The following is a 25,568-nucleotide window of genomic DNA, read 5'->3' on the forward strand; positions in this document are numbered from 1 at the left end:
CTGGTCAAGTCCCTTCTCTTCTCTGAGAGAGACCCTGCTCCCTCCTGTGCTGGCTCCTGGGTCCCTGGATGCAGAGCTGAGTGGGTGGGAGTGTCCCAGGCCTGGGCAGGAGGGGGTAGGGGCTTCCTCTCTCCCTTTTCAGCCCTCCCTCTAGCCCCTCCAGGAATGCTTGCTCTGCTCCTTGTGCCACAGTGCTTCCCTCCCCACCCCCCTCCCTCCCTGTACCCACACCACATCAGACTGAAGGGAAATTGAACATTTCAACAATGACACCATACTTGAGGGGCTGGGACGCTGTCCCAAAGCCCCTGGCCCTTGGGCTCCTAGCTCTCCTCACCACTCAGGCCACCCTGGGGGGAGGAGGAGACTCTGGGCAGGGTTTAGAACATAGTACACTTCTTTCCAGGTTTCTTGATGGGGGGAGGACAAAGCACTGCCCGAATAGCCTCATCAAATACAGTCTTGAGTCCTCGCTGGGTCAATGCTGAGCACTCCAGGTATTTGACAGAGCCTGGGGGCAAGTGGAAAGGGTCTCAGGATGGGCTTTTCTTTATCCCTACCTTATTGTGGGGCTCACCCTCCTCTTACTGTCCCCAGGGGCTGCTACTGCCCGCTGCCCTACTCACCAATCTCTCGGGCCATGGCTAGGCCTTGGGGGTAAGTGATAGGTGCCAGTTTCTTGTCCCGAAGCCGTTCGATGGTGTCCTTGTCATCTCGAAGGTCCAACTTGGTGCCCACCAGGATGATGGGTGTGTTGGGGCAGTGGTGTCGTACCTCAGGGTACCACTATGGGAAGAGGTACAAGATGCTAAGGAGTCTTCCTTTCTTTGTGGCCCCCGTTCTCTAGCCAAAGGTCTCTCCCCTTCCCTGGGTCTCATGCTTCTGGAAAAGGAAGAAAAGTGCCTAATGTTCCTTGGAGTAGCTTTCTGTCTTACCCTTGCCCACATAGTACCTTGGCACGGACATTCTCGAAGGAGGCTGGGCTCACCAAGGAGAAACAGATCAGGAAGACATCCTAAGTAGGAAAAGGTGGTCAATGGCTTGCTGGTGAAAGAGGTCTTCCCCACCCTCTATTTACCCACCTTGCCCCACTATAAGATTGCAACCCTAAGCTCCCAGTCTGGGTACTGAAGTCCTAATTCTCCCCAGAGTCCCAGAACTCCCAGAGGGGGAGGAAGTAGGGAGCTGCAGGTACTACATACAGTCTGGGGATAAGAGAGGGGTCGAAGCCGGTCATAGTCCTCCTGCCCAGCTGTATCCCACAGCCCCAGGTTCACTGGCTTTCCATCTACCATCACATTGGCTGAGTAGTTGTCGAAACTGTATGGACAAGAGAAGTCAGGTTTGAGGGATTTGGACTCCAGAGTTCTATATGGGAAACTTCAAAAGTCTTGGTTTCACCACCATTGCCCTGCCCATCCCCCCTGCTTCCCCTCTCCCCCTCAGAATCAGGAACATTGTGTCCTCAGGGAATGTAATCTGTAGCAAACTGTATTTGCCCTCCAAGGTCCTCCAGTGTCTTTCATAGGCTGGGGCCAAACCCACACATGCATCCCTTTTCTGTGCCCTTCTCTTTGGTCTCCCTTCTATCCCTAGGTCCCAGATGCTCACACAGTAGGGATGTACTCTCCAGGGAAGGCATTGGTGGTGTAACTGATTAGCAGGCATGTCTTCCCCACGGCTCTTTAGGAGAGAAATGGCATAAAGCAGAGGTTGATTTCCCAAGTCTTGCCCACATCCTTCTCCATCCAATGCACCCACTTGATGAAGACCCTACCCTTTGGGATCTGCAACCCAAGGTCTGAAGTGAAGAGACAGAAGTCTCCAAGGTTGAAATTGTGAAGTCTCCCATGGTTCTACATATTACCCCTCCCCAGCCCCCTTCTCCCCCTAGCTTTTCTGAAGAGTCCCAAGAGGTGGGAAGGGGTAGAGAAATGGAAGTTCCTGGGTAGGGTTAGTGTAGGAATGTGGTGGAGATTCTAGCAACTCAAGTGAACTTACAGAGTGAGTGAAGAGGATGAAAAGGGGAAGAGGAGTTGGGGACCTAAATCAGTACAAGGCTGATTCTGATAAATATGGCTCACTGGTAACCTCAGGGCTCAGGGAAAGATGGTAGGTAGGAGGAAATAAGTAAGAGCTGGATCTCAAAGACCAAGATAGGGACTCAATCCTACCCACAAAAAAAAAAAAATCAAATTGGTGGGGAGATGAGCTAGTTGTTCCTTTGATGTACTCTTTAACCTGGGCCACTAAGCCAATAGAGATTCTCAAAACTAGGAATTGAAGGGAAATGGCTGGGGTGGCTAGGGAGGAAATTCAAACTCAATTCAATACTCTGTGCAAAGATGCTGCGAATACAAAGGCAAAAATCAAATAGCTGGTGTCCTCAAAGAGTTCACTGGAATGAAAATTCGGGGTGGAAGGTCTGGAAATGGGCAGGAGAAGGGGAAATGAAAGAATTTCAGAGTTGGGACCTCAAAGGGTTCATTTCCTACCTGATGTGAAAATACTCTCCATAGCATTGGTTCCTGACCCATGGTGATGCAGGGGGATCTTCCCAAGACTATCCCTCCATTTCTTCAGCCCCTCCGGTTATTGCCCTCCTTTTGAGTTGCCCTCCCCCACCCCTCGATTCAGACCAGATGCTGCCGGGGGTGGGGGTGGGGTGGGGGGGTTGCCAAGGCTCTGACCAGCCCCAAAGAGACAAGGCTGCCAGGGCGTGGCACGTGTGTGCCCTCAGATGGGGGCAGAGGGTAAGGGTGGTGGGCAGATACACCGCCCAGCTTAGGCTGTTACCTGCTTCCCCCCACCCCCACCCCCAAGCAGGTGTCAGCCCCGTCACCTGGCCTCGTGGGTTCTCAGCATCCAGCAATTGTGCCTTTACATTTCCCCCGACCCCCGACCCTGCCCCCACTCACTCTGCGATGCAGACCCACCCTTAGCATTCCTGCACCAGCCCCAACGCCAGCCTCCTCAGACCCGGGTGGCGCCCCGGACCCCGCCCACTGCTCCCCCAGAATCGGGCCCCGCCCCCCGGCACCCCCAGAGCCAGAGCCGCGTTCCCCCGCGCCCCCCTGGGCTCACCCGTCGCCGACCACCACGCATTTGATCGCCTGCATGTGCCCGGGGCCAGGAGCCGGCTTCGCGGGAGCCGGGGTCTGCGAGCCGAACCGCAGAGAAATGCCCCAGCGCCGCAGCCACGGCGGGGACTGGAGAACCGAAGGGGCCGAGCCGAGCGAGCGAGCGGCAGGGCCCGGAGACAGTCGAGCGCCGCCGAGCGCCGCGGCCGGAGACAGCCGAAGACCCGAGGCAGGCGAGCGAGCGGGCGCCACGAAAGTGGGAGGTGGAATCCTAGACCTTTCCCCGCCCACTCTGGCGGAGGTGACTCGGTGGCCTAGGGCCACTGGGGCGGTAGGGGCTTAGCTCCTCCCAAACGGACTCCCTAAGACCTCTGGGAGGGGTAACTCAGTCCTGCTGGGTTTTCTGGAGATGCTCATCCTACACCCGCAGCTGGTACCCTGGGCCACGGGAGGACACGCCTGGAGGTTAGGACGGAGGGAGTGGAGGGACCACAACTGAGGGCAGGAGCCTAACTGGAGAGATCCAACAAGGACAGGCCATCCATTCCTTTTAGCTGAACTCCTCAGTTGCTAGGGATTTCTCTTCAGCAATTAACTTGCATTCTCATTATCTGTGCATTGAATGTATTCTGCCAGTAGCCTCTTAAGTTCCTTGAGGGGACTATTTTGGTTTTCTCTGAAACCCAGCACCTAGCTCTGTGCCTAGTCCATTAAACAGATCATTGTGTTTGTTGAATTGAATTTAGGGCACCTGGAGAAATGGGGCAGAGTCCCATGGTGAAGGAGGGAAGAAAAGTTGGATAGGTCCCATTAGAGAGGACCAGCTTCTCTTGCACCATTCAATCCACCCACTCAGGGCCAGGCTTTGCAGGCTTCAACATTATGTGAACAGCGTTTGCTTCTTAGGCTTCAGCTATGCTGACCCCATTTGTTCACTCTTATCTACACCAGAGCAGTAGCTGGGAAGTGCCTTAGATACCTTCTGGAGCAGTAGGGGGGGGGGGGCAGACCTAGGATCAGTACCTTTTCATAGTAGGCACTTAAACATCAACTAATTAATCTGGTTTTGATTATTATAAACCTTGGTGATGATGGAGGGACTTTTTGGGAAGCTCAAAACTCCTCTGGAAAGAATTTTTTTTACAGCAAAGTAGATTTTGACATCCACATAAAATGATACTCAAATGGCCTCTAACCAAGCCTGTGTTAAATAGGAAAGGGAATTCTAAGGCCCCTTTCCTCCAAGCTGCCAGAGATTGCCCCAGGGCCACCATTTCAAGAGGGCAGAATTTGAGGTGAAAGCTTGCTAAGAAAGAGGTCTCTAAGCAAGGCAGTACAAGGCATTAGGTGTAGGGGGTCTTGTGATGAGGGAACCAAATGCTTTGGTCCTAGGGAGATGCACAGGCACTGGAGGCCCTGTCATATCATGAAATGCACAAGCTCTATATTTCAGAAACATGCCAAACAAACAAAAAAAATCACCTGAGAGTGTGCAAAAGAATGTCCACTGAGTGAGTCTCAAGGTTAAATTTTAAAAGTGATTATAACATTATCTGCTTTGTAACTAGCACACAATTATGCACAAGCAAACACACGCGCACACACACAACCTCAGCTATCTCTTGGGGAGAGATATCTGCAGAGTTCAATATTAGTTATGCTCCAGGTTTTCTGTTATCTTCCAGCACTCTCTTAAGACACATGATCCTCAAAATAAGATGGAGGGGCAAAGAAGGGAATCATTAAGTCCTCGGGTACCAGGGAACACTTGGCCAACTGATCTGCCTTATAAATGAGGGCAAAGCCCATGGGTTTGCTCCTGACATAGTGGGCATTGACCAGCCAAGGCCCCTTGCTGGAGACTTAAAACAATTCACTTGGGCCTAGTCTAGGGTGATTCCTTTGGGACAATGAAATTCAAATCACATAATTGATTTTCAAAAAACACAGCATGGTAGCCTCCATTCTCCTCAGTCATCAGTGTTGCTTTAAGTTGGAGATGAGATATGAAAGCCATTTTGCCTTGTGTGGAAGGGGTGAAGGAAGGGAAGAAAGTTGGGAGAAACCCAGATTTCCCTCCTCCCTTGTGAGTAGTTCTCTGATATCAACTATATTTCCACCAGGAATCCTGAATGCTCTGGAAGGTCTTATCCTGCACTTTTCCAAAGATGAGGTTCCAAGGTTCCAAGAATGACTCAGGAGATGGAGTTCCCTTTGTCTTGCTGCCACCATTCCCTCTGCTTTATCCCCAGTCTTAGAACCTCCCTTGACTCTTATTACTGGTCAGGGTTTGCAGTCCCCAGGGGAGAGCCCTGTACGTAAGCCAAGATAGCATTCTGCAGGAAGCTTGCTCGTTGGGCCTCCTCTTCCCGAAGCCTGGTGATCTCTGCATTCTTGAGCCTCAGCTTTTCCCTGATAGAAGCATTCTCACCCTCTCTGTCCAGCAGAGCCTCCCGGTGGCTGCTTGACATTACTATGGGGAGAGGAGAAGTTCAGTGAGGGGGAAGCCCCAACAGTGGATGTGGAATGTTCAGGCTCTATTAGCATGTCTCCTGGGCAGCAGGAGCCTCCCTGGGAGCTGTTTCAGGTAGAGACCTCACCTTTGATCTGCCTTTCCAGGGCTGCAATCTTCTCCTTTAGCCCTTCCTGCGCTGTCCGCTCTGCCTGCAAATGGCCAATCTGTTCCTGCAACTCCACTCGTACCTTGTTTACTTCAGCTACCTTCTCCTGTTCCTTGTTTCTCAGTTCCTATTGGGGGGAAACACTGTGAGGAGAGGAAGTAGGGCCCAGCTGTGGCCTCTGCAGGATCTGGAGGGCCCTACAGACTCACCTGCTGCATGTCTTCTAGCTGCCGCCTCAGTGTTTCCATCTGGAGGCTCATCTGGCTGCTTTTGGCCTGGGTTTCAGCCACAATTTGTTTCTGCTGGAGGCAGTATTCCTGAGCTTCATCCCGGGCCTGAGACATTAGCCTAATTTTCTCTTCCAAATGAGTCATTCGCTGTTGCTTCAAGGTCCAAAGAACAACAATGACTGGGGCCATCTTGGAAGGATAGGTTTCCCTAGAGAGTTTCCCTAGAAGGGTCCTGTTCTCCCTCCAAAACTTTTTATTGCCTTATTTTTCTTCCGAGGACTTCTTAAAATCCATCCAGTGAGCCCCAACCCAACTCAATGATGGCTCCTTTACTCCATGGCTCCACAACTCTTACACACTAAGCAACAGGCCAAGAGTTTTCATAACCAACTCCCAAGAACTAAAAGCCCTTCCAATTCTTTTGTTGCATGCAATATTGTTTGAAACCAAGGGGTCAAAGGCTATGGATCTTATAATTAGGGAGACTAATCATTGCAGCAGTAATGTCTGTTGCAATAGAATTTGATCTGTAAATTAACTTGGTACTTGTTTAAATGCTATTTCTTATGTTCTTTTCATATGTGTGTCCTACTTCCTCTATTAGACTTGGAATCTGTGAATGACAAGGATAGACAATGGGATTGAGTGACTTGTCCAGGGTCACAGAGTTAGAAAGTATCTGAGGCCAAATTTGGATCCAGGTCCTCCTGACTCCAGATCTGGTGCTCTATCCACTGTGTTCCCTGGCCCAGACTTGAAAATGAAAATGGTGATTCAACTTCTATTTCTCAGGCATCCTATTCTGTCTTCCCTTCCTCACTATTAGTAAAGGTTCTACTTCTACAGGGTTAATCAGCTATCAACTCACCACTTCCAGGCGGACTTGGTTCTTGGCCTTAATAATCTCCTCCTCTGCCTGATCTCGCTCAGCCAGTATAGTTTTCTTCACTCGGCTTACCTCCTACTCAGGCACAGACATGAAAATTCTAGGTGACCAATCACCATTCTCAGAGAGTGATTCACCTCTGGCCACAAAGCAGGCCTTGAGCCAAAGTCAGCCTTTTTTGGGGGATGGGAGGCTTGGATTTGTAATTTCTTTGGTAGAAGGAATTACCCATAAAGAAGCAACAGCTTCTAATGGAATCATTTTTCACTTTCAGAGTCAAGAATTGCCTAGGGCACTGAGAGATTAAGGGACTTGCCTAGGATCACCTAGCCAGGAGGTGTCAGGGGTGAGACTTGAACCTAGTCCTCCCTGATGCCAAGCCAGGTTTCCCCTTTGCCAGTCGACTTTTCAACTTCAGCCTGTAGCTCTCAATTATTGAACAGAAGCTCAGCTATTTCTGTAATAGGGCTTTTTGCCAGAGCCTCCCTTTCCCTACTCTCCGACATGATGGGTAAGAAATAAATGAGTGGCCTTAGAACAAGGGGATATCCTTTCAGCCTTTGCCCTGAGCTCTGTGGTTGTCACTTTAATTCAATTGAAGACTTACTTTGCCAAGGCCTGCTTCTTAGATTACCTTCTGGGTTTCTGGGTGGTGTGAAGATGGGATTTTTAACCCTTACAGTAGTTCTCATTAAGGAGATCACATTCAGGGAGAAACCCTGGCAATGAGTAAGGGAGGAATTCTGGAAAGCAGAATACCTTTGAATCCAGGTCTACCAGGCTCCCATTGTAACAATGAGGCACAGTATAAAGAGGGTATGGAGGAAAAGTGATGTCTGTACACTCCAGAGGGTTATTTCTAATTGGTTACTCTGAGATGTTAGTTAATGGGTCAATGTTCTTCCTCTATTATGCATGCTCACCTCTTCCAGGGAGATTCGAACTGTTTCCAGCTTTTGTATCCTCTCCTTCAAGGCTTGTTCACTTTCTTCCATGTGACGAGTCATATGTTCTACCTGCTCAGTAACAAAGATAGAGTGATAGTAGCCTTGAGAAATCCTGCTCCCTAATTCTTTCCCCAATAGCCACTGAAAATAGCTGCTTTTTTTTTTTTTTTTAAATTTAAACCCTCACCTTCTGTCTTAGAATCAATACTGTGCACATTGGTTCTAAGACAGAAGCGCAATAAGGTCAGGCAATGGGGGTTAATGACTTGACTAGGGTCACACAGCTAGGAAGTATTTTGGCCAGGTTTGAACCCAGGACCTCCATTCTCTGGGCCTGACTCTCAATCTACTGAGCCTCCTAGCTACCACCAAAAGCTGCTTTTCTAAGCTCCATTTATTTCTTTCTGAAAAGAACTGGGCCCAAAAGGCCTCCAGTTTTGCCACTGGAGAAAAACTGAAGGTTGTTCAACCATTTGGGAATTCATTTTCAGAGACAAATTAGCTTTTTAATATTAACATGTTTTGGGCTGTTCTTCTTTCTGATGCCTTTTAGGTAGGCTTCAAATCAGAAAGGCAGCCTGGAAAAATAACTACTCAGAGACTGGTAAATAGGAGGCCCAAGTCCAAGTTTCTAACTACATAACCACTTGACCTTGGGCAAATCACCTGACCATAATGATTTCTCAATCTGTAAAATTGTTGTCATTTCAGTTGTGTCTGATTCTTCATGACCTCATTTGGAGTTTTCTTGGCAAAGATACTCAAGTAGTTTGCCATTTCTTTCTCCAGCTTATTTTACAGATGAAGAACTGAGGCAAATGGTTAAGTGATTTGCCTAGGATCATACAACTAGTAAATGTCTGATGCTGGACTTGAACTAATGAAAATGAGTTTTCTTGATTCTAAGTCCAATAATCCACTATGTCACCTAGCTACCTAATCTGTAAAACAAGAGATAATTATTTAAACTATCTATTTTCGAGAGCTGCTGTGAAGATTAATTAGGAATGTATGATAAGTATTTTGTAAAGCACAAAACATAATTCAGCTATTTTTTTTTTAAACCAGAGTAAAAATTTACTGTAGAGAGAGGCTTTCCCACTAAAGAAATTTCTCTACCAATGCAAATTTGTACCTTCTCTGGACCTTCGAGCCTGAAAAATTATAAATGACTTGCCCAGGGTTACATAGTCAGTATATGTCAGAAGCTGAACTTGAACTCAGGTCATGACTCTGAGTTCAATTCTTTATCTACTCTGCCACATTCTTTCATACAACAAATTCTCTATTAAAAAAGAAAAAAAGATGGACTTTCTATTATTAATCAGGCACCAGGAGATCTTGGTTCTAGTTCTAACTTTGCCACTAATTAGCTGGGTGATTTCTGGCAGGATGCTTCATTTCCCTGGCCCTGTTTCCTCCTCTATAAACAGAGAGTTTGGATTAGACGGTCTTGAAGGTTTCAGCTAGCTTTTCTGATATTCTAGGACACTATGATTGCCCCTGATTGAGTGGGGAAGAACTATAACTTCCCAGAACCCTAATGGCACTCCTGGCAGGTTTGGGACCAATAATAAATACTATAAAAGCTTGAGAGACTAAGGAGGCCCTCAAATTCCCCTTCCCCATAAGCCAATTTACAGGTCCTCTTTTAACCTCTTTTAGTCGAAGGTTTTCTGAATCATCCAGGCTTTGTTTGAATCTCCTCTTCTCTAATTCCAGGCGCTCTGGAGGGTCAAAGTAGACAGATGTGAGCCTCACTTCTGTAGAGAAGCAGTCTTGTTCACCCCCTGCTCTCAGGAACTCACCCTCTGCCTGAGTTAATCGTAGCTTCAGGTCTGCTGTTATATTGGTTAGTTCCTGCTTTGTCAGGAATAGCCGCTCCTGCTGCATCTTGCTCTTTCGCTCTAGTTCATCCACCTGAAAGGCCAGAATGGGGTGTTAAAATATGGCTCCTCAGTGCAGCCCAAACCAAACTAAAATGTAATTGGGAAATATTTTTTAGAATAAATAAAAGTACAGCAAAACATAGATAATGTTAACATGTGGTTTTCTAAGTCACTGTGTGGCCTATGGGGATGCTTCGGTATGGTTTAGTGGTCCCCATTTCTATTGCATTTGACATCAATGATGCCAGGCCTGCTTAGCTTCCAACTCCTGAACACGTATGCTAGGATATGGATTACTCCTTAGTTGGAGCAAATACATGTTTAGCTTCAGCTTATTTGCCCTGGCCCAGCCCCCTACTGTACCTGGTTCCGTAGAAGCATATTTCTCTCATTGGATGCAGACAATTCTTTCAGTAGTTTAGATTCCCGATCTGCAGCTTCCTGGAAGTATAATTAGGTGAGAAGCAATTGTGATCAGGCTTTCTTTCTGCCATATCTCCAAGGCCTTCATGTCTGAGTAATGCTCTTCCCAATTCATCTACCTGTGGCCTCGTCTCTCCCCTCATCATTTTAGTCCATTGTACCTGTTGTTCTAGCTTCATTTCCTTGGATTGTCGTTGGGACAAGTTCAAATGTTCCTGCTTTGAAGAGGACAGCATCTCAGTCAGTTCTTGTATTTTCTGCTCAGACAGGGCCAATGCAGCTTCAGTCATCTGCAGCCTACAAGATGGGAGAGGTTTATTCAATCAATACCTATCTAGTGCCTCTTGGGTACAGCACACTGGATTAACTATAGGAGATGTAAGGAGTCAGATTAGAAGGATAAGGCAAAATATAGGGAACCATAAAAGCAATATAACATCACATAATGAATGCATGAGAGTTGAAAAACAAAGTGCTACATGAGGTCCCTGTAGGAACCCTATGCTTTGTAAGATTCTGCAGAAGTTTCTTCTGCTCAACATTTGAAACCCAAACTCTTTAGTCTGACTTTTAAAGATTCTATCACCAACTATCCCTCCCACTGCGTCCTTCCCCTTCTTATTAATCTCTCTATTCCAGTTAACCTATTCCATCTATAAAAACCAAACCAAACTTACTTGTTCTATCAAACACACCAGTAGTCATCTTTCCTTCTTTCTGCCAGGCCACATCCTACCCTACCTCCTTCAAAACTTAGCTGTTTCAAATTCTTTCTCCAAGAAATCATTCTGGATGAACTCAATCCAACTTTACTCTCTTCCTTTACCATGCATTCTTTTGTTGTTGTTGTTTTTACCACATTTATTGCCACTGGTTCATTTTTCTCTCCTGGTATTCTGAAACACCCATGGATGTGTGTACTCATACTCTGACTACTCTGTGAAGGTCAGGGCAGAGCAGGTGCATAAGATATATAAGATATATCTTGAGGGAAAGATGTATTCAAGGATCCTACTAGGGGTACCCTAAACCACCTCCCTGCCTACCCCAGTCTACTACATACTTGGCCTTGAGGGAGTTGATCATTGAGTGGCGCTCATTTAGAGCTTCTTGAAGCTGACTCATTCGGACTGCAGATGTCCTGAGGAATGGAAAGAGAACTGACCATTAAAACACAGCCACACATCCCATAAAGCAGCTGCCTCTTACCTCCTTCTGAACTCTCAATTACCTGCAATTCCTGGAAATTTCTTCCCTCTGTTTATCAATTGTATCCATCAGATTCAGGAACTGGGGATGAAACAGACATAAACCATATAAAAAATGGTGAATCCTAACACTTTAATTGGGATCTGGGCCAAAGGGCAAAATTTCAGGTCAGCAGAAGACTAATTAGTCCTCAAGATTATGCCAAGGAAGTAAGGAGTCTTTCCTTCTAGCTTCACACCTCACATACCCAAAGGGCTCCTGGGCATTGGATTGTTAGCTACTAGGAAGGAGAAACACTTGACACTGAGGGATTCTGGGGTACAAGGGCAGAAAATAAAGTCAGGAAAATAAGAGAATCAGATGAAGGGACTTGACAATGCAGAGGAAACTCTATGGAGACACTAGAAAAGAAGCACTAATCCTCCCTTCTTCTCTTGGAAAAGGAGAAGCTGATGGCAAAGACCATGATGACCAAGAAAAAGATGAGCTGACAAAAGTTTCTGATTTAACTTCTTCTTTCCTGGGGAGGAAAAGAATCTTGAGGAGTTGCAAGATAGGAGAAAGGAGACTTGGCTTCTCTTCATCCACATAAAGTCTATAATGAGCAAGACCATGGAGATCATCTCATGAAAGGAAAGCAATAAAAGCACAAGCATGAACTGCAGATAAATGACCATCCAGCTTCTTGTGAAAAAAGCCTGTGCTCTGGGCTGCTTCCTCCCTAAGACAAAAGTAGGATGGCAAGTGAGTCTGCTTACCTGTTTGGACTTCTCTTCTTTGAGGTTTTGGACTTCCTTGCTTAGCACATAGGTTCGGTTCTGATTCTCCTGGAGAGACACCTGTCTGTCTATGTTGTGATCCATGGCTTGTTCTATCAAAAGACAGCAGTGTCAGCCCTGTGTCCTGCTTCATTCTGGGATAGTTCTAACATTACTTTGCAAAGAGCTGTATAATCTACTTGTAGCCAGGCTGTTCTTTTGAGCTATTTAAGGACTGAAGCTCAGGATAGGTCTCAGAATCCTGAGGACCACCAATTCTAGCTATTCTGGTCACTTTTATAAATTACTGCTAACATTAAACTAGAGGAGATACATAAATAATACCAAAGAATAAGTCAACATGAACTGTTATGCCATGTTACTTCAACATCTTACCTCCTTCTTGAGTTTTCATTTAGGGCAATTTTAAAATGAATTTGTATTGTCTGAGAACACTTTGAGAAGACATAGGAGATGACTTAGGATTACAGTGAGGGGTAAGGAGAAACTGGGCTATAACTTTTAATTCTATTTGGATAATCAGCAAATTAGAATCTTGCTCCCAAGTAAAGGGCTAAAAGTTTGACACACCATTAGAGAGGTGGAAAGTGTGCTGAACTGGAGCAAGAGGCCTGAGTTCAAATCTCACCTCAAACATTTACTAGCTAGCCAGGTAATCCTGGGCAAGTCATACTCTCAAAGCTTCAATTTCCCCATCTGTAAAATGGGGACAATAATAACTGAACCACTAATTCCTTGAAGGATTACTGTCCTGAAATGATATTTATAAACCTTAAAACATCATATAAATATGAAAAATGACTATTATAGCAGCCTTAAAAAACTCCAGGGAGACTTGCCTGTATAAACATGGCCTCAGGGTCCTGTGAAAGCAAAGACTTCCCCAGCACCAGCCCAGGAGCTAGAGATCAGGGAGAATCCTCAGACTATATCAATTCTATCAATAATAATTGCTAGTATTTACCTAGTGCTTTAAGGTTTGCAAAACATTTTATGAACATCAACTCATTTAATATAATGCTCTTTGCAAACTTAAAACCACATTGAGAAATAGGATCTCCCACTCTAGTTTGGACTTCTGAGTAACTTCATTGGAAACCTGCAGAGGTTGGGAAAAAAAAAACAAACTACTATTTCTGTGCTTTCACAGAATACTTTCCCTTGGAGAGAAGGAAGGCATTATTTTATCTATAGATAGGTACTATACACTAATCTGATGCAATTAGATTCTTCCCTACCTAGTTGATGGTTCTGTAAAATATTTAGCTTTTCCAAGAGATAGGATTCAGTCAAAGGGGCATACCATGTGTGAGAGTTGATTTATGCACAATTTTGAGACATAGTTCTGAGAATCCAGTTTCTTCCAGCCCTACCACTTACCAACAGCTCTCAAGACATCCCCTGGGATGTTGTTCCCAGCTAGCTCCAGCTTCCTTAGGGTCTTATTGTTGGGAAGACAATTCATAATTGACCGGCCTCCCAAGAGTCCAATGTTATTCCAACGAAGATCTGAAGGGGAAACATGACATCACAGGGGCAGAGAAAACCTCCAGAAGTCTTGCCACAGAGGCCCAACAGTTGCTCATTCTCCTATTCCCACTAGAGGGGATATGACACCATAGAAAAAGCACCTATGGAACTTAAGGCAGAGCAGGCAGCAGTGTAGGAAGAAAGGGACAGAGCAAGAGCTTTGGTTTCAGAAGGCAAAAGGAAAAGCTCTAGTTCAAGTCACCATTCACCTCAAGAATTAAAAGTGCATAAATGCTTTCTTAACACTTCTTGGAAAACATGAAAATTGCAACATTAGGTGAAGAAGGAAAGATGGCAAAACACTTGGGAGTGGTCGGGGTATAGAGAGGGATGCTAACTTGTTTAAGTACAGCAGCAGTGAAGGGAACATGAGCTAGTTATCTAGGTGGTTCAAGGAATAGAGATGTTGGCCCTAGAAAGAGGAAGATAAAAGGGAAAGTCATATAACCTCTGCTTGCTTTAGTTTCCTTCTCAGTTACAAGGGATTAATAATAGCACTTGCATCCCAGGTTTATTGTGAGGATCAAATGAGATGAGATTTGTAAAGCATTTCTGCAAAAACTTAAAAAGTCCTATTGTGGGGCAGCCAGGTGGCTTAGCGGATAGAGAGCCACGCCTAAATACAGGAAGTCCCAAGTTAAAATCTGGCTTCAGCCATTTCTTAGCTGTGTGACCCTGGACAAGTCATGTCACCTCAATTGCTCAATCCTAATAAGCAATAGCTCTTCTGCCTTGGCACTGATACTTAATATCGATTCTAAAACAGAAGATAAGGGTTTTAAAAAATTACAGAATTATAGAAATAATCACAGAAATGATTCTTGTTATTGATCATTTTCCAAATAACCAAGTTCCCTTAGGATTCTAGAGCACAGACCAGCTCCATGGCCAGGGGAAATTAGAAGAGACAACTCTCCTCTATTGCTGGACAAGCAGGATCAAGCCCGGATGGAACTTTCTTACCTAGTTCTTGAAGAGTGGAATTCTTCTTCAAGGCCATGGCCAGCTCTTCTGCCCCCTTGTGGTTGACCTGATTGTTTCGTAGGTCTAGTTGCAGCAAAGTGGTATTGGCCCCAAGCCCCTCACAGAAGAGGGAAAAACTTTCTTCCCATATCCCCAGGTTGTTCCACTCTAGCACAAGGCTGTGAAAAGAGCCATCATTAAGGCTGAAGGGTGCTGGCATAGAGAAGTAACCTGTACCCATGAAAGCCCATGGAAGTTTGGGGACTTTTTTCTCTACAAACAACCCTAAGCCATATTGACAAGAAGGTGGTGGGCATGGTATCAGCTTCTTACCTTTTAAGACTCTTGTTTTGTCGGAGTAGTTTGCCCAGAACCTCAGCCCCCATAGCTCGAAGGTTATTACCCTAGGACAGATATGAGTGGGTTAGTTATTCATCTCCCTGGATGACGGACTCCCAGTGTGCCATCCCTATCTTCTGAGTCTATCTGTGGGCTCTACTGTGCCAAAAGGTGAAAGTTCGGCTACTCTTGACTTTTGGGAATAGTTCCTAAGAAGGAAGTTAAGGACTGCTTTTTAAAAAAAGATATTCTATTTTCCTCAAAGTTGGTGTTACATCAGTCTTCATGGGACTAGAGCCATTTAATTATTCATTCAACATGCATTTATTAAATGACTATGTATTTAGCACTGTGGGAGATATATGACCTCTACCTATGAGCTTAAGGGTTTTTGTGAATTCAAGCTACATATCTATAACATAATAGAAGGACAATTCTGAGGCCATATATAAGGTAGGTCGATCAAACAAATATCCCTATAACTGCCCAAATTTAGGGAAGTTAACTTAGTTTATGTTTCCATAGAGCATCAGACCACAAAAATTATTTACCAACTTCTCATTTTCCCTTCTATTCTCCCCTCTGGGACCTTAGGTCTGATGTTATTGTGTTATCTGCTCACCTTAAAATTCAGATATTTGACTGTTGTGTTTGAACAAAGTCCTTGTATGAGCAGTTTGGATCCTGTAAGAGACAAGGTTGTTTTTTGAGATACAATGGCCTCCCTGGGTCCTCTCTTGTAACCTCCTTTTCCTATCTGCAGTCAACTGCTCAGATCCAGGAAAAATACTTATTTTCAACTCCTATTGATCAAGGTTAGGTTTATAGATGAAACCAAGTTGACCAAAGCAACTGAATGCTGCTCCAACTCACTACAATTAGCTAGCTAAACATTAGGTCATTTCTGGGATCAGTGACCCCAAGATTACCAGTTAGGATTTTTTAAGACTAAGACTTGTAGTGACTCTCCCATTGACAATCATATTTATACAACATTTTATAGCTTAAAAGGAATTTTTTCAAGCTAAAATCATGTGTATCTTATAAAGGTTGCCAGGTTTCAAGCAAGGAAACTGATGTTTGTGGAGGTGAACTGGTATCCCACAATAAGCTTATTTCTAAGCCAATATACAGAGTTTGGTATAAGTTTAGTGGAAGCAAGAGGCTGGGAAAGTAGTTGTGGAAGTGTAGCTATTGCAGACAGGTATTTGGCCGTATCCCTCACAGATGAGGGAAAACTTTCTTCCCATTTCTCTAGTCTACACTGTTTCACTCTAGAGTGAGGCTGGGAAAAGAAGAGAAGTGAAGGAATCTTAGGGGATTTGGCTTCTGAGCGGGAACCTATAAGTGGGTTGTGTTCAGTAAATAAAATCATCAGAAGCTTTTATATTTGACCCCAGGCCAAAGACAAGGAGTTCAGACCTGCCCCAGCCCTAACAGTGGCCAGAATTTTTAGTACTGAACCTGGCCTCTGACCAAGTGCCCAGACCATCATTCACCTTCTTCACTCAACATGCAGTCACTTAGAATGATCCCTGAAAATACGATGTCATTATGCAGGAGCTTTCCCAGAGCACCACAGGTGTCAACTGATAAGCTCTGGGAGGCTAAGTCAAGCTTGCTCTTCCCATGGCCCTCCCGAAGATCATGCAGCTGCTTGAGGACTGCTTCCTGAGGCTCAGCACCACAGTCCTTACACAGTCGGCTATAGGAACGGCGGAATTCGTCCATTGTCCCAGGAAAACTACAGGGGCTTTCTCAGTATGTTCTTTATGGCCCAACTTTCCTGTGGAGAAATTCCAGAATGAGAAAATTAGCAATTCCAAAGCCTTACAGTTTTGAGGTGATTAATTCCATTCTTAGGAGAGGTGTATCATATTCTTTGGCCAAGTTGCCTACACCATTGCTAACTTAAAATATATACAGACAAATAAAAGACAGATTAGAATATGATAACTGTAAGAGAGGATTATAAAATATTATGAGATTGGATGATGGCAAACAGCATAGTTTCTGACAATTCACTTCAAGACTAGATGTGGGAGCTACCCAGAGACACAAACAAACAAAGTTACACCCCAGAGGCCCTGGTCACACCAAATAGTTCAACATCAGAAAGCTGCTATGATTTTATCAGTAGCAATAATATTAAAGAGGCATTACCATCTGCTTTGCCTCTGTATCCTAAGGAGCATGGGACCTTTTCCATGTGACTTGCAGCAGGAACTTTCCATATGTATGCTCACTCCCTATTAGAATGTGTTCTCTTTGAGAACCCATTGTCTTACTCTCTTCTCACTGTATCTCTGGTGCTTAGTGCATAGTTAGTGTTTTGATAAATACTTTTGAAGTTCATTCTTTCTTCATGAAGGAGTAGTATATTGGGGAGGATGGGGAAGAGTGGTACTGTGTGATAAGGTGGCTATATAGGTCTGAATGTTATATAGAGGAATAGTGAGGGAGACAGGTTGACAAGTGGATAGGGGCTTGTATGGGGGTTCCTATATGAGAGGAGACACTATATAAACAAGGGGAGCAGCCACTAGATAGGAAATGATGATGTAGAGAGGGGCAGTGTATAAGGTAGGCGGGAGAGGGAGAAAGGGAGACATAAAAAGAAACTGAGAAAGGCAGAGGGAGAGAAATGAGGAAATAAGTAATAAGAAGAGAGCAGTATATGGGGGTGCAAGTACAGGTAGGGGGGATGTGGAGAAGGCTGAAAGGAGGAAGGGGTGATGTGTAGACCGCAGTGTATAGGAAATGGACTGGTGAACTGGGACCAGGAATGAGGGAGGGGGGGATATGAGAAGACACTGAATGGGGAAGGGGGTAGTGGGGTCGAGAGTACAGGGAGGAGGGCGAAAGAGAGAGGAACGTGTATTCGTGAGGTGGTATACCGGGGACAGTGAATGGGGATGGGGGCGACGATGGAGAGAGGGGCGTGTACTGGGGAGGGGCCAGTGAGGTTGAGAGGGCTGATGACGTCTCCTCTTCCTTTCCCTCCCAGGGGTGGAAGGTACGCAGTGCGGGGAGGCGGGAGCAGTTTCTGACTTCTAGGTACAGGGTAGGAGGCCGCCACAGGCCGTGTGTGTGTGTGGGGGGGTCACATCTGCTCTACCCCCTCCACAACCCCCCCTTCACAGGCGTGGGTTCGAGGCCGTCCCCCCAGCTACACTCTGACTCCCGCACCAGAACTTGCGGGGGTAGGGTGGGGAGGGGGAACGGCCAACTCACTCACCGGCCGCCGCCTGCAGCGCCTCGGTAACCAGGAAGTGAGGGGCGCACTGGGAAAGGTAGTTCAGCCTGAGGCCTGGAGGTGTTAGAACTACAAATCCCAGGAACCCTCACTTCCCTTAGGAAGAGCTCCGCCCGCGGCGAAAGAGTAGGGAAAGCACGCGTGCGCTGGTGCCCTTAGCAGCTCTGCCTCTCCCGCAGCCTCCTCTCATTGGCTGACATAAGACCTTGGGGGCAGAGTCTTCGAGCTCTTCGCGTTCCTCAGCGGCTGAGATGGAAGAAGACTGTCCTAACTTTAGGAAGGTAAGGGTTCGTTTGCGTCCCGGCAGAGGAGCGCTCACTGGAGGCTGCGGAGCAAGAATAGGGCGGGGGCCATCTGGGTTTGGGAAAGGCGCTGGAGAGAGGATTAGGATGTCAAGATTTGGAAATAAGAGTCTCGGGGCTTTCTTCTGGCTCTCCCTACTGTAAACTGCAGAGGCTTCCTGTTACCTCCAGATCAAACACAAAATCCTCCTTGCCTTTGAAAACCTTTCAAAAGGTGACCCTCCTAATCCTTCTAACACCTGACTCCCCTCCACGGACTCTGTGATCCATTGACACTGCCCTTCTTGCGGTTGCTCGCAAAAGACACCTCGGAATGCTCTTCTTCCTCATTTCTGTCTTTTTTTCTTTCCTGGCTTCCTGCGGTCTACGAATAGCTTCGTCTTGTAATAGATTATTCCGACTTACCCTATTTAGAACCTATTTGTACATATTTGTTTGCATGTTTAGGCTGTGAGTTTTTTGAGGGGAGAAACTGGGTTTTTGTCGTTGGGGTTTTTTTTGGTGTTTTTTTTTTTTTTTCTTCTTCTTCCTGTGTTCTGCAGCGCTTAGCATAGTGCCTGTGTTTAACTTGAAGAGAGAACACTTGGAATCACATCCTGCCTTTGACTCTAGTAGGCCTTTGACTCTAGTAGCCCTTTGACCTGGGGCAAGTCATTTAACCTCTCTGATACATAGTTTCCTCAACTGAAAAATGAAGATAAAACCTGTAGTATCTACTTCAGTGGCGTTATGAAGTTCAAATGAGATAGTGTATATAAGAGATCTCAAATGTAAACTGCTTTGTAAACTTTAAAACAAAATTTTACAAAGTGCCTAAAATGTCACCAGTTTCTGACCTAGATTCCACTGTTAGGTATAAACTAAAAGGAGGTCATTAATAATAAGAAAAGCTCTATATCCCTTAATATATATATCTTTTGAGGTATCCCTTCCACTAGGTGTGGGGAGGGGCTGCTAAAGGATCGGTACCACTGGAAACTTTTTTTTGGCTCACCCTTCCCGTACTGTCTGATTCCCCCCCCCCTCCCCTTTTTTCTTTTATGGAGTATTTACAGTACCTTGTAAAATTTGATTAAGTATTTGGTCATGGGCTATATATACTTTCTAAACTTTTTCTGTGTCCTTTGCTGGTTTTCTTGTTTTGTCTATGACTTCTGCAAAACTACCTCCCAAATTCCCATTTAATTTCTTATGCTCACTCTGAGATGGGGAAAGTCAGGATGTGGAAGACATACCTGTACTAGTACTTTGTGGTACCAAAGAATAGGAAACAGACTAGATGCCTATTAGTTGGCAAAACACATTGAGGTTCACAAATGTAATTATTACTGTTCTTTAAGAAACAATCAATTACAGAGAGTCAAAGATTTTGACAGAATACAAAGGCTTATCTGAACTGATGCAAAGTGAAATAAGCAGAGCCTATATATATACTACAATTTAAATGAAAAGAACAGCAACCACAAAACAATAGAAAATGAATGTTGTAAAATGACAAAGCCTCAAAAAATGACGTATCCTCAAAGAAGAGATATGAGAACAATTCATAATAGAAAGTAGGGCATAAAGGAGGCAAAAGAATACACCTAATATTTCAGGGATATCTGAGAAAAGAGAAACTCATCTGAGGCTTTCAGAGAAGATTACATAAAGGAGGGAGACTAACATTTTAGCATATGGATGAGGGACTGAATTCCAGGTATGGGGGTCAAGGGGGCAGCCTTGGCAAAGGTGTTGAGGTAGCATATTTAGTTTGGATAAACAATTTATCTAGTTTAACTGGGAGCTAGGTGGATTAGAACTAGATTGTTGAGGACTTTAAATTCCAGGCCAAGGAACTTGTATTTAATCTACTTTTGGCAATGGGAAGGCACCAAAGATTTTGATCAGTGGAGTGATACCTGTGCTTTAGGAAGATTATTTGTCAATTATGTGACTGATTAGGGACTCATCAAATAGTCTAGTTGTTGAGAGCATGAATTAGGACTGTTGTAGTCACAGATGTTCAAACAGAATCAGCTGGATTTGGCAACTGATTGTATATGGGTAGAGAAGGAGAAGGAATAGCCTAGGATGACTGTGACATGTGAACCTAGGTGTCTGGGAGAATCTTGGCTTCCTCAGTAGAATTAGGGAAACTTGGTACATAGAAAGGAGAAAATTAATTCATTTTTGGACTTTTGATTTTGAGGTGTTGGCAGGATGTGTGGGTAGAGAAGTGTCTGGCAGACTGTTGAAGATGCAAAACTGGATGTATAGATGTGAATCTCCACAAGTCAAATCTATCTATGTTGTAGAGGTGATCCAGAGTCCTCCAAACCTAGGCCAGAAGGGCATAAGATCTAGTAGATTCTACCCTATATTCCAGAAAGACTTCAAGTTCAGGGTCAGTACTGAATAGACTGGTTTTTGATGATCAGTGAGGACATTTGTTATATTGAATCTCTGGGAGCTTGAAGTTCACCTTTGATTGACAGGTAAGTCAGTTGGATAGAATGTTCCCAGAGAGGCATGTGAGAGGCAGGAGGGGGCAGTTGAGAACCCTGAGAGAGGTTCTGGGGTCTTTGACCTGTCCTGAGGTTGGAGATCGGTGTGGATCCTGGTCTGGGAGATAGAGAGTTGCAAACACTACTCTGCAAAGCTCTTCCTGTGCTTCTCATACCGTTATCAACTTGTACTTGACCACCATCTTGGTGTCTACTGTCCCTAGATATTAGGAGTTTCATCATTTAGCTATCTAGGCTTCCCAGGGCCCAGGAGGGATCCTGGAAGTGGGCAGGAGATGAAGAAGGGGGTGGAAAGGATGGATATATCTCAACTGTTAAGGCTTAAGATCTACAGAAGAATAAGCTGAAGATTTCCCAGCAGTTTACCTACTCTGATTTAGCCCTGGCCAGGCTGGACCAGAGAGAAGCTATCAATTGATTCTTCATTGCCTGCAGTTAGAGTTTCATTAGTAGCAATTTAAGTAGGGTCTCCTAAAACCTCAATCCTTTACCCTTGTCCTTCTTATCAAATATATATATATATAAAGTTTAAAGTACCTTCCTAAATTGGTTTCCAAAGCTTATTTGGTAAGGGAGCCAATGCAGTCAGAATACCAACGTTATCCCAGCTGAAGAGCCCAAATTAATATATCAATTAACCCCAGGTGGGTCCTGAAGGGATAAACCACTTTGACCTGAAGGATCCTGCCTGGGCAACTGTTATAAAGGAGAAGTGCCATCTTATCCTCTCTGTACATCATTTCCTACTACCTCAAATAGATACTAGTGACCTCCTTTGAATATAACAGTTTTTGGCGTAGCCAGGCTTTGGGCCTGTTGAATCAGCTAAAGGATAATGGGGATTATAAGGATTGTGTTTATCTTAAGCACTCTAGCCATGTTCATGTATTCCTTCACTCAGGGAGTGATGAGGCTTTGGTTTTATACCATACCAGAATACTTGATGAAGCTGGTACAAATATATGACACCTATAGATATTTAACTATATCACTGGCAGAGTTTTTATCCTACCTGCCAATGGTGGTTGTGGCTCTGGTGACTTTTATACAAGCGATATTGGCTATGAAGAAGGTTTACTCTTGGGTTTGTGGCAAAGCAAGATCGGATACAGATAATGTCATGTCCTTGATGAGAGACCAATTGAGAATCAGACTGGGACAGGAGTTAGATAAACACATGATCTTACAACTAGAACTCATAGAAGGTATGTATCTTCCTAAAGACAATAAGGCTCTTGAGAAAGTAATGGTTGCCATAAGTACACAGTCTGAGACTACAATTGAGATAGAGACTGGTGTTGCTACACAAACTGAGGAGGGGGCAATGGCATCGGCTACTGTGACATTGTTTCCCATTGTGGACCAAACTCAGTTTAGGGCTGATGGTGAAGCTGTAAATATGAAAACTTACAAGGCTTTCACAGCCCAGGATTTGGAGGTGCTTAGGAAAAGGTTCCCCAAGTTTTTCCTCTCACCTTACAAGGCAGCTAAAGAGTTAAAGAGGACATTCAGCCTTTTTAACCCTTCATATCAGGACGTGGAATTTGTGTTAGAGGAATTTTTCACACGTGGTGAAAAGGCTAGGTTTATTGAAGAAACTAGGTCAAATCCCACGTTAATGGACTGGCCTAGAGACCATTACACGATTGACTTAAGCTCTCCTGAGAACATGAGGACACTTTTAAAATGCAGATCAGATCTTTTGGAAGCAGTAAAGAAACACGCTAAATGCCCAAATAGCTGGAGTAAATTTGAGAAGATGAGGCAGTCTGAGGAGGAACATCCTAGCTTGTTTTTAGACTGATGGAAAATTCAGAAAACTTATTGGGCTTTAACAGAGATCAGGCAGATTAGGCTGTACCACACATTAAGAGACAATTTATAAAAGGAGCAAGCATCCCAATACAGGTGTATTTCAGACAAAGTTGTCCTCAGTGGGAAGAGTTGTCTTTGGAAGAAATTAGAAAGCATGCTACTTTCATCCATGAGTCCAGACAAAAGGAAAATCAAGTAAAGCATGAGTTAGATTCTGAAAAAGATAGGACCATCTAAGACTTGAAGCGTGAACTCCGGGAATCTCGTAGAGAGAGAGATAGAGATGAATTCCGAAATTTTGCTTTACAAATTGCTAGGGATAGAGACTCTAATCCTAGATCCACCTATTTTAGGCAAAAGAAATCAAATAAACAAGTTCCCAAATGTTACCTTTGCCATAAACCAGGTCATTTTTTGAGGGAATGCAAATTCAGGAAACAGATTGACTCCACTAAGGAGAAATCAGATTCATACAAGAAATCATATGCTAGCAATAGTTGGGCAAGCAAAGTACAAAAATCTCAGGCTTGTTGCCAACACGATTGCAAAAAATCAGACATCATCATTGGAGGAAAGGGAGAAATTTTTAAAAATGGGGGCCAGGCTGAGAAATGCATCATTATGAAGGTTAATTGATAAGACAGGTCAAAGAGAAAAGGAAGATTTAGAGAGAAAAAGTTCAGAGGCATGAATGAGGCTAATGTTTTAGTGATGGAAAATATTGAGGGTAATCAACATACTGTATTTGAGCAAAGGAAGAAATCAATAAAGGATTTGGAGGTGCAAAATGATGTGGAGAAGATGCATAAAGAAATTTATGGCAAGGAACTTTCTCTTGTGGAAAGCACAAATCCACACACTTCAGTAGGTATGTCGAATAGTGAAAGTAGCCATGGGAATTATTTGGGAAAAGTTTCCGAGCCCATCAGCTTGTGTTTTGCCAGAGAGAATTGTGTGTCCATGAATGTAACTCCTGAAAGCAAGATGGAGGACGAGAGAGTAACAAAGTTACAGACTCAGTTCTCAAGCCCAGAAAGCATTTTAACACCTGTGAAAGAGATATTTTTCTGTCTAAACCCCGAGGCTGTGAGTTTTGAGCCTAAATACAAGGTAGCCAGTGACTTGTCGGACCATCCGGCAACCAGCAGAGGAAAAAACTTTGGCGGGTTTAAACAGAGGCTTGGACAGACAGGGCCACCTGAGACTGTTAATAACTTAGATTTTAACACTCAAACAGGGTTAAAACCTCAAGTCTTGGTGAGGAGGGAGGATATTACACCTAATCATGGAAGAAACTGTCATATTTCAGAATCTGGTTCAAGAGAAGCCATCTTGTTCTCAGTACTCTGCAGAGAGGCAGCAAGGGGGAGGGGCAGACTTAGACTCTTACACTACAGAGGATGTGCTAAGGGGAGAAGACATTTGCCAGGAAGTGAATTCTTGTGATTACCATGGACCTTCTAATAGAGAGGAAGTAAATTCTAAAGCCAGCACCATCCAGCCATTGGAGAAAGAGACACAGCTATTACCTTTGCATAACAATAATGACCAGAAAGATCCTTTAATCACCATCCAGATTAATGGAGAATACATCAGTGGTATCATTGATACAGGGGCAGATATCAGTTGTTTGAGGAATCTCCCTAGTGATTGTGAAATGCTTGGTTCAGTCATTGTGAAAGGAGCATCTGGCATTCCACAGATTGCACCAAAGTTTCAACCGAAAATGGTGAAATTGGAACCAATAGAATTTGACCATCAATTTTTATTGTTGCCATCCTGTCCAAACAATCTCTTAGGCAGAGATATTCTGTGCAAACTTGCAGCTACAATTTATTGTGAGCCAAGTGGAGAACTGTATTTGCACCTGCCCAAAAGGTCATTGAAACATCATCCTGACTTATGCTTAGATAGGATAGCAGAAGATCACACAGTTTTAGTTCTGGATCAAGACAGCTTATACAAGATTCCAGATACTCTACCAATAGGAGTATGGGCTAGTGGTTCATCTGATGTGGGTAGAATCCTATCTGCTAAGCCAGTGAAAATAAAAGTGAAAGAGGGAATGAAACCACCTAGAATTCCTCAATTTAAACTGAGCAAAGAGGCTGTGGAGGGAATAAGACCTTTAATCAAAGGATTGTTAGATCAAGGCATCCTGGTGCATGGTTTTTCTGAATTTAACACTCCTATTTTACCAATCAAGAAGGCAAAATTAGATGCTAGTGGTAACATCCAGTGGAGAATGGTACAAGATCTTAGAGCAATTAATGCATATGTGGAAGAAATCCATGCAGTTATTCCAAGTCCATCACAGATAATTGCAGGGATTACTCCGGACTCGAGATGGTACACCGTGATTGATCTGTCCAATGCATATTTCAGCATTCCAATCCACAAAGACAGTCAAAGATTGTTTGCATTCACCTGGGAGAACAAGACATTATTCTGGAGTCGTCTTCCTCAGGGATTCAAAAATTCGGCTTCAGTCTTTTGTCAAATACTGCAAAAAGATCTAGAATCCATATCTTTCACTGCTAGCAAATTGGTGCATTATGTAGATGACATCCTGCTAATGTCACCATCAGGAGAAATCTGTCACAGAGACAGCATCCATCTAGTGGAAGAACTATATAAGAGAGGACATAGAATATCCAGAAACAAAGTGCAGTGGGTCAAAAAGAAAATCGATTTTTTGGGATTCACATTACAGGGTGGAACTAGAAGTATATCAAAGAAGAGAATTGAGGATATACAGAAACTCAGCTTACCTAAGACCAAGAAACAGCTAA

General features: G+C 44.3%; 3 protein-coding genes across 7 annotated transcripts in view; 1 reads left to right on the top strand and 2 right to left on the bottom strand.

The window, feature by feature from the left end:
• Positions 1-292: 292 nt before the first annotated feature.
• On the bottom strand, positions 293-3,157 carry RAC3 (Rac family small GTPase 3). 3 transcript variants are annotated; one of them, XM_044676550.1, is made up of 6 exons: positions 3,085-3,157; positions 1,612-1,683; positions 1,203-1,320; positions 953-1,015; positions 627-786; positions 293-511 (listed from the first exon to the last, which is right to left on the bottom strand). In XM_044676550.1, exons 1-6 carry the CDS (start codon positions 3,117-3,119, stop codon positions 381-383), a joined length of 579 nt encoding a protein of 192 aa, XP_044532485.1. In that variant the 5' UTR covers positions 3,120-3,157; the 3' UTR covers positions 293-380. The 3 variants fall into 3 exon arrangements, with proteins under 3 accessions (XP_044532485.1, XP_044532486.1, XP_044532483.1); XM_044676551.1 differs by having other exon boundaries at positions 623-786; XM_044676548.1 differs by having other exon boundaries at positions 1,161-1,320.
• A 1,435-nt stretch (positions 3,158-4,592) lies between these two features.
• On the bottom strand, positions 4,593-16,627 carry LRRC45 (leucine rich repeat containing 45). Its single transcript, XM_044671908.1, has 17 exons — positions 16,396-16,627; positions 15,519-15,580; positions 14,891-14,961; positions 14,558-14,736; positions 13,445-13,573; positions 12,044-12,156; positions 11,308-11,366; positions 11,140-11,217; positions 10,238-10,373; positions 10,017-10,094; positions 9,573-9,684; positions 9,421-9,491; positions 7,741-7,833; positions 6,800-6,892; positions 5,911-6,084; positions 5,681-5,828; positions 4,593-5,553 (listed from the first exon to the last, which is right to left on the bottom strand). The coding sequence occupies exons 1-17, from the start codon at positions 16,625-16,627 to the stop codon at positions 5,357-5,359; spliced, it is 2,025 nt and encodes a 674-aa protein (XP_044527843.1). The 3' UTR covers positions 4,593-5,356.
• A 1,769-nt stretch (positions 16,628-18,396) lies between these two features.
• CENPX (centromere protein X) overlaps positions 18,397-25,568 on the top strand; it is a 47,087-nt gene continuing 39,915 nt past the window's right edge. For all 3 annotated transcript variants that reach the window (XM_044671668.1, XR_006506049.1, XR_006506048.1), the window contains exon 1: positions 18,397-18,433. In XM_044671668.1, coding sequence (XP_044527603.1) covers positions 18,404-18,433 — 30 coding nt within the window. In that variant the 5' untranslated portion in view covers positions 18,397-18,403. The remainder of the gene's footprint in view (positions 18,434-25,568) is intronic.

This window comes from Gracilinanus agilis, chromosome 4, assembly GCF_016433145.1.
Source record: "Gracilinanus agilis isolate LMUSP501 chromosome 4, AgileGrace, whole genome shotgun sequence".
In the NCBI taxonomy this organism is placed as follows: Eukaryota; Metazoa; Chordata; class Mammalia; order Didelphimorphia; family Didelphidae; genus Gracilinanus; species Gracilinanus agilis.

Bases quoted from the DNA above. Each gene is read 5' to 3' on its own strand.
- LRRC45 (XM_044671908.1), bottom strand. From the start codon at position 16,627: ATGGACGAATTCCGCCGTTCCTATAGCCGACTGTGTAAGGACTGTGGT. The intron at 9,685-10,016 runs GTACAGTAGGGG...CTGGCCTTTCAG, and splicing joins ATATGCTTCTACGGAACCAG to GTGGATGAACTAGAGCGAAA. The intron at 5,554-5,680 runs GTGAGGTCTCTA...CTCTCCCCATAG, and splicing joins CCTGGAAAGGCAGATCAAAG to TAATGTCAAGCAGCCACCGG.
- RAC3 (XM_044676548.1), bottom strand. From the start codon at position 3,119: ATGCAGGCGATCAAATGCGTGGTGGTCGGCGACGG. The intron at 1,684-3,084 runs GTGAGCCCAGGG...TCTCTCCTAAAG, and splicing joins TGCGTGGTGGTCGGCGACGG to AGCCGTGGGGAAGACATGCC. The intron at 787-952 runs GTACTATGTGGG...CTCTTCCCATAG, and splicing joins TCGAGAATGTCCGTGCCAAG to TGGTACCCTGAGGTACGACA.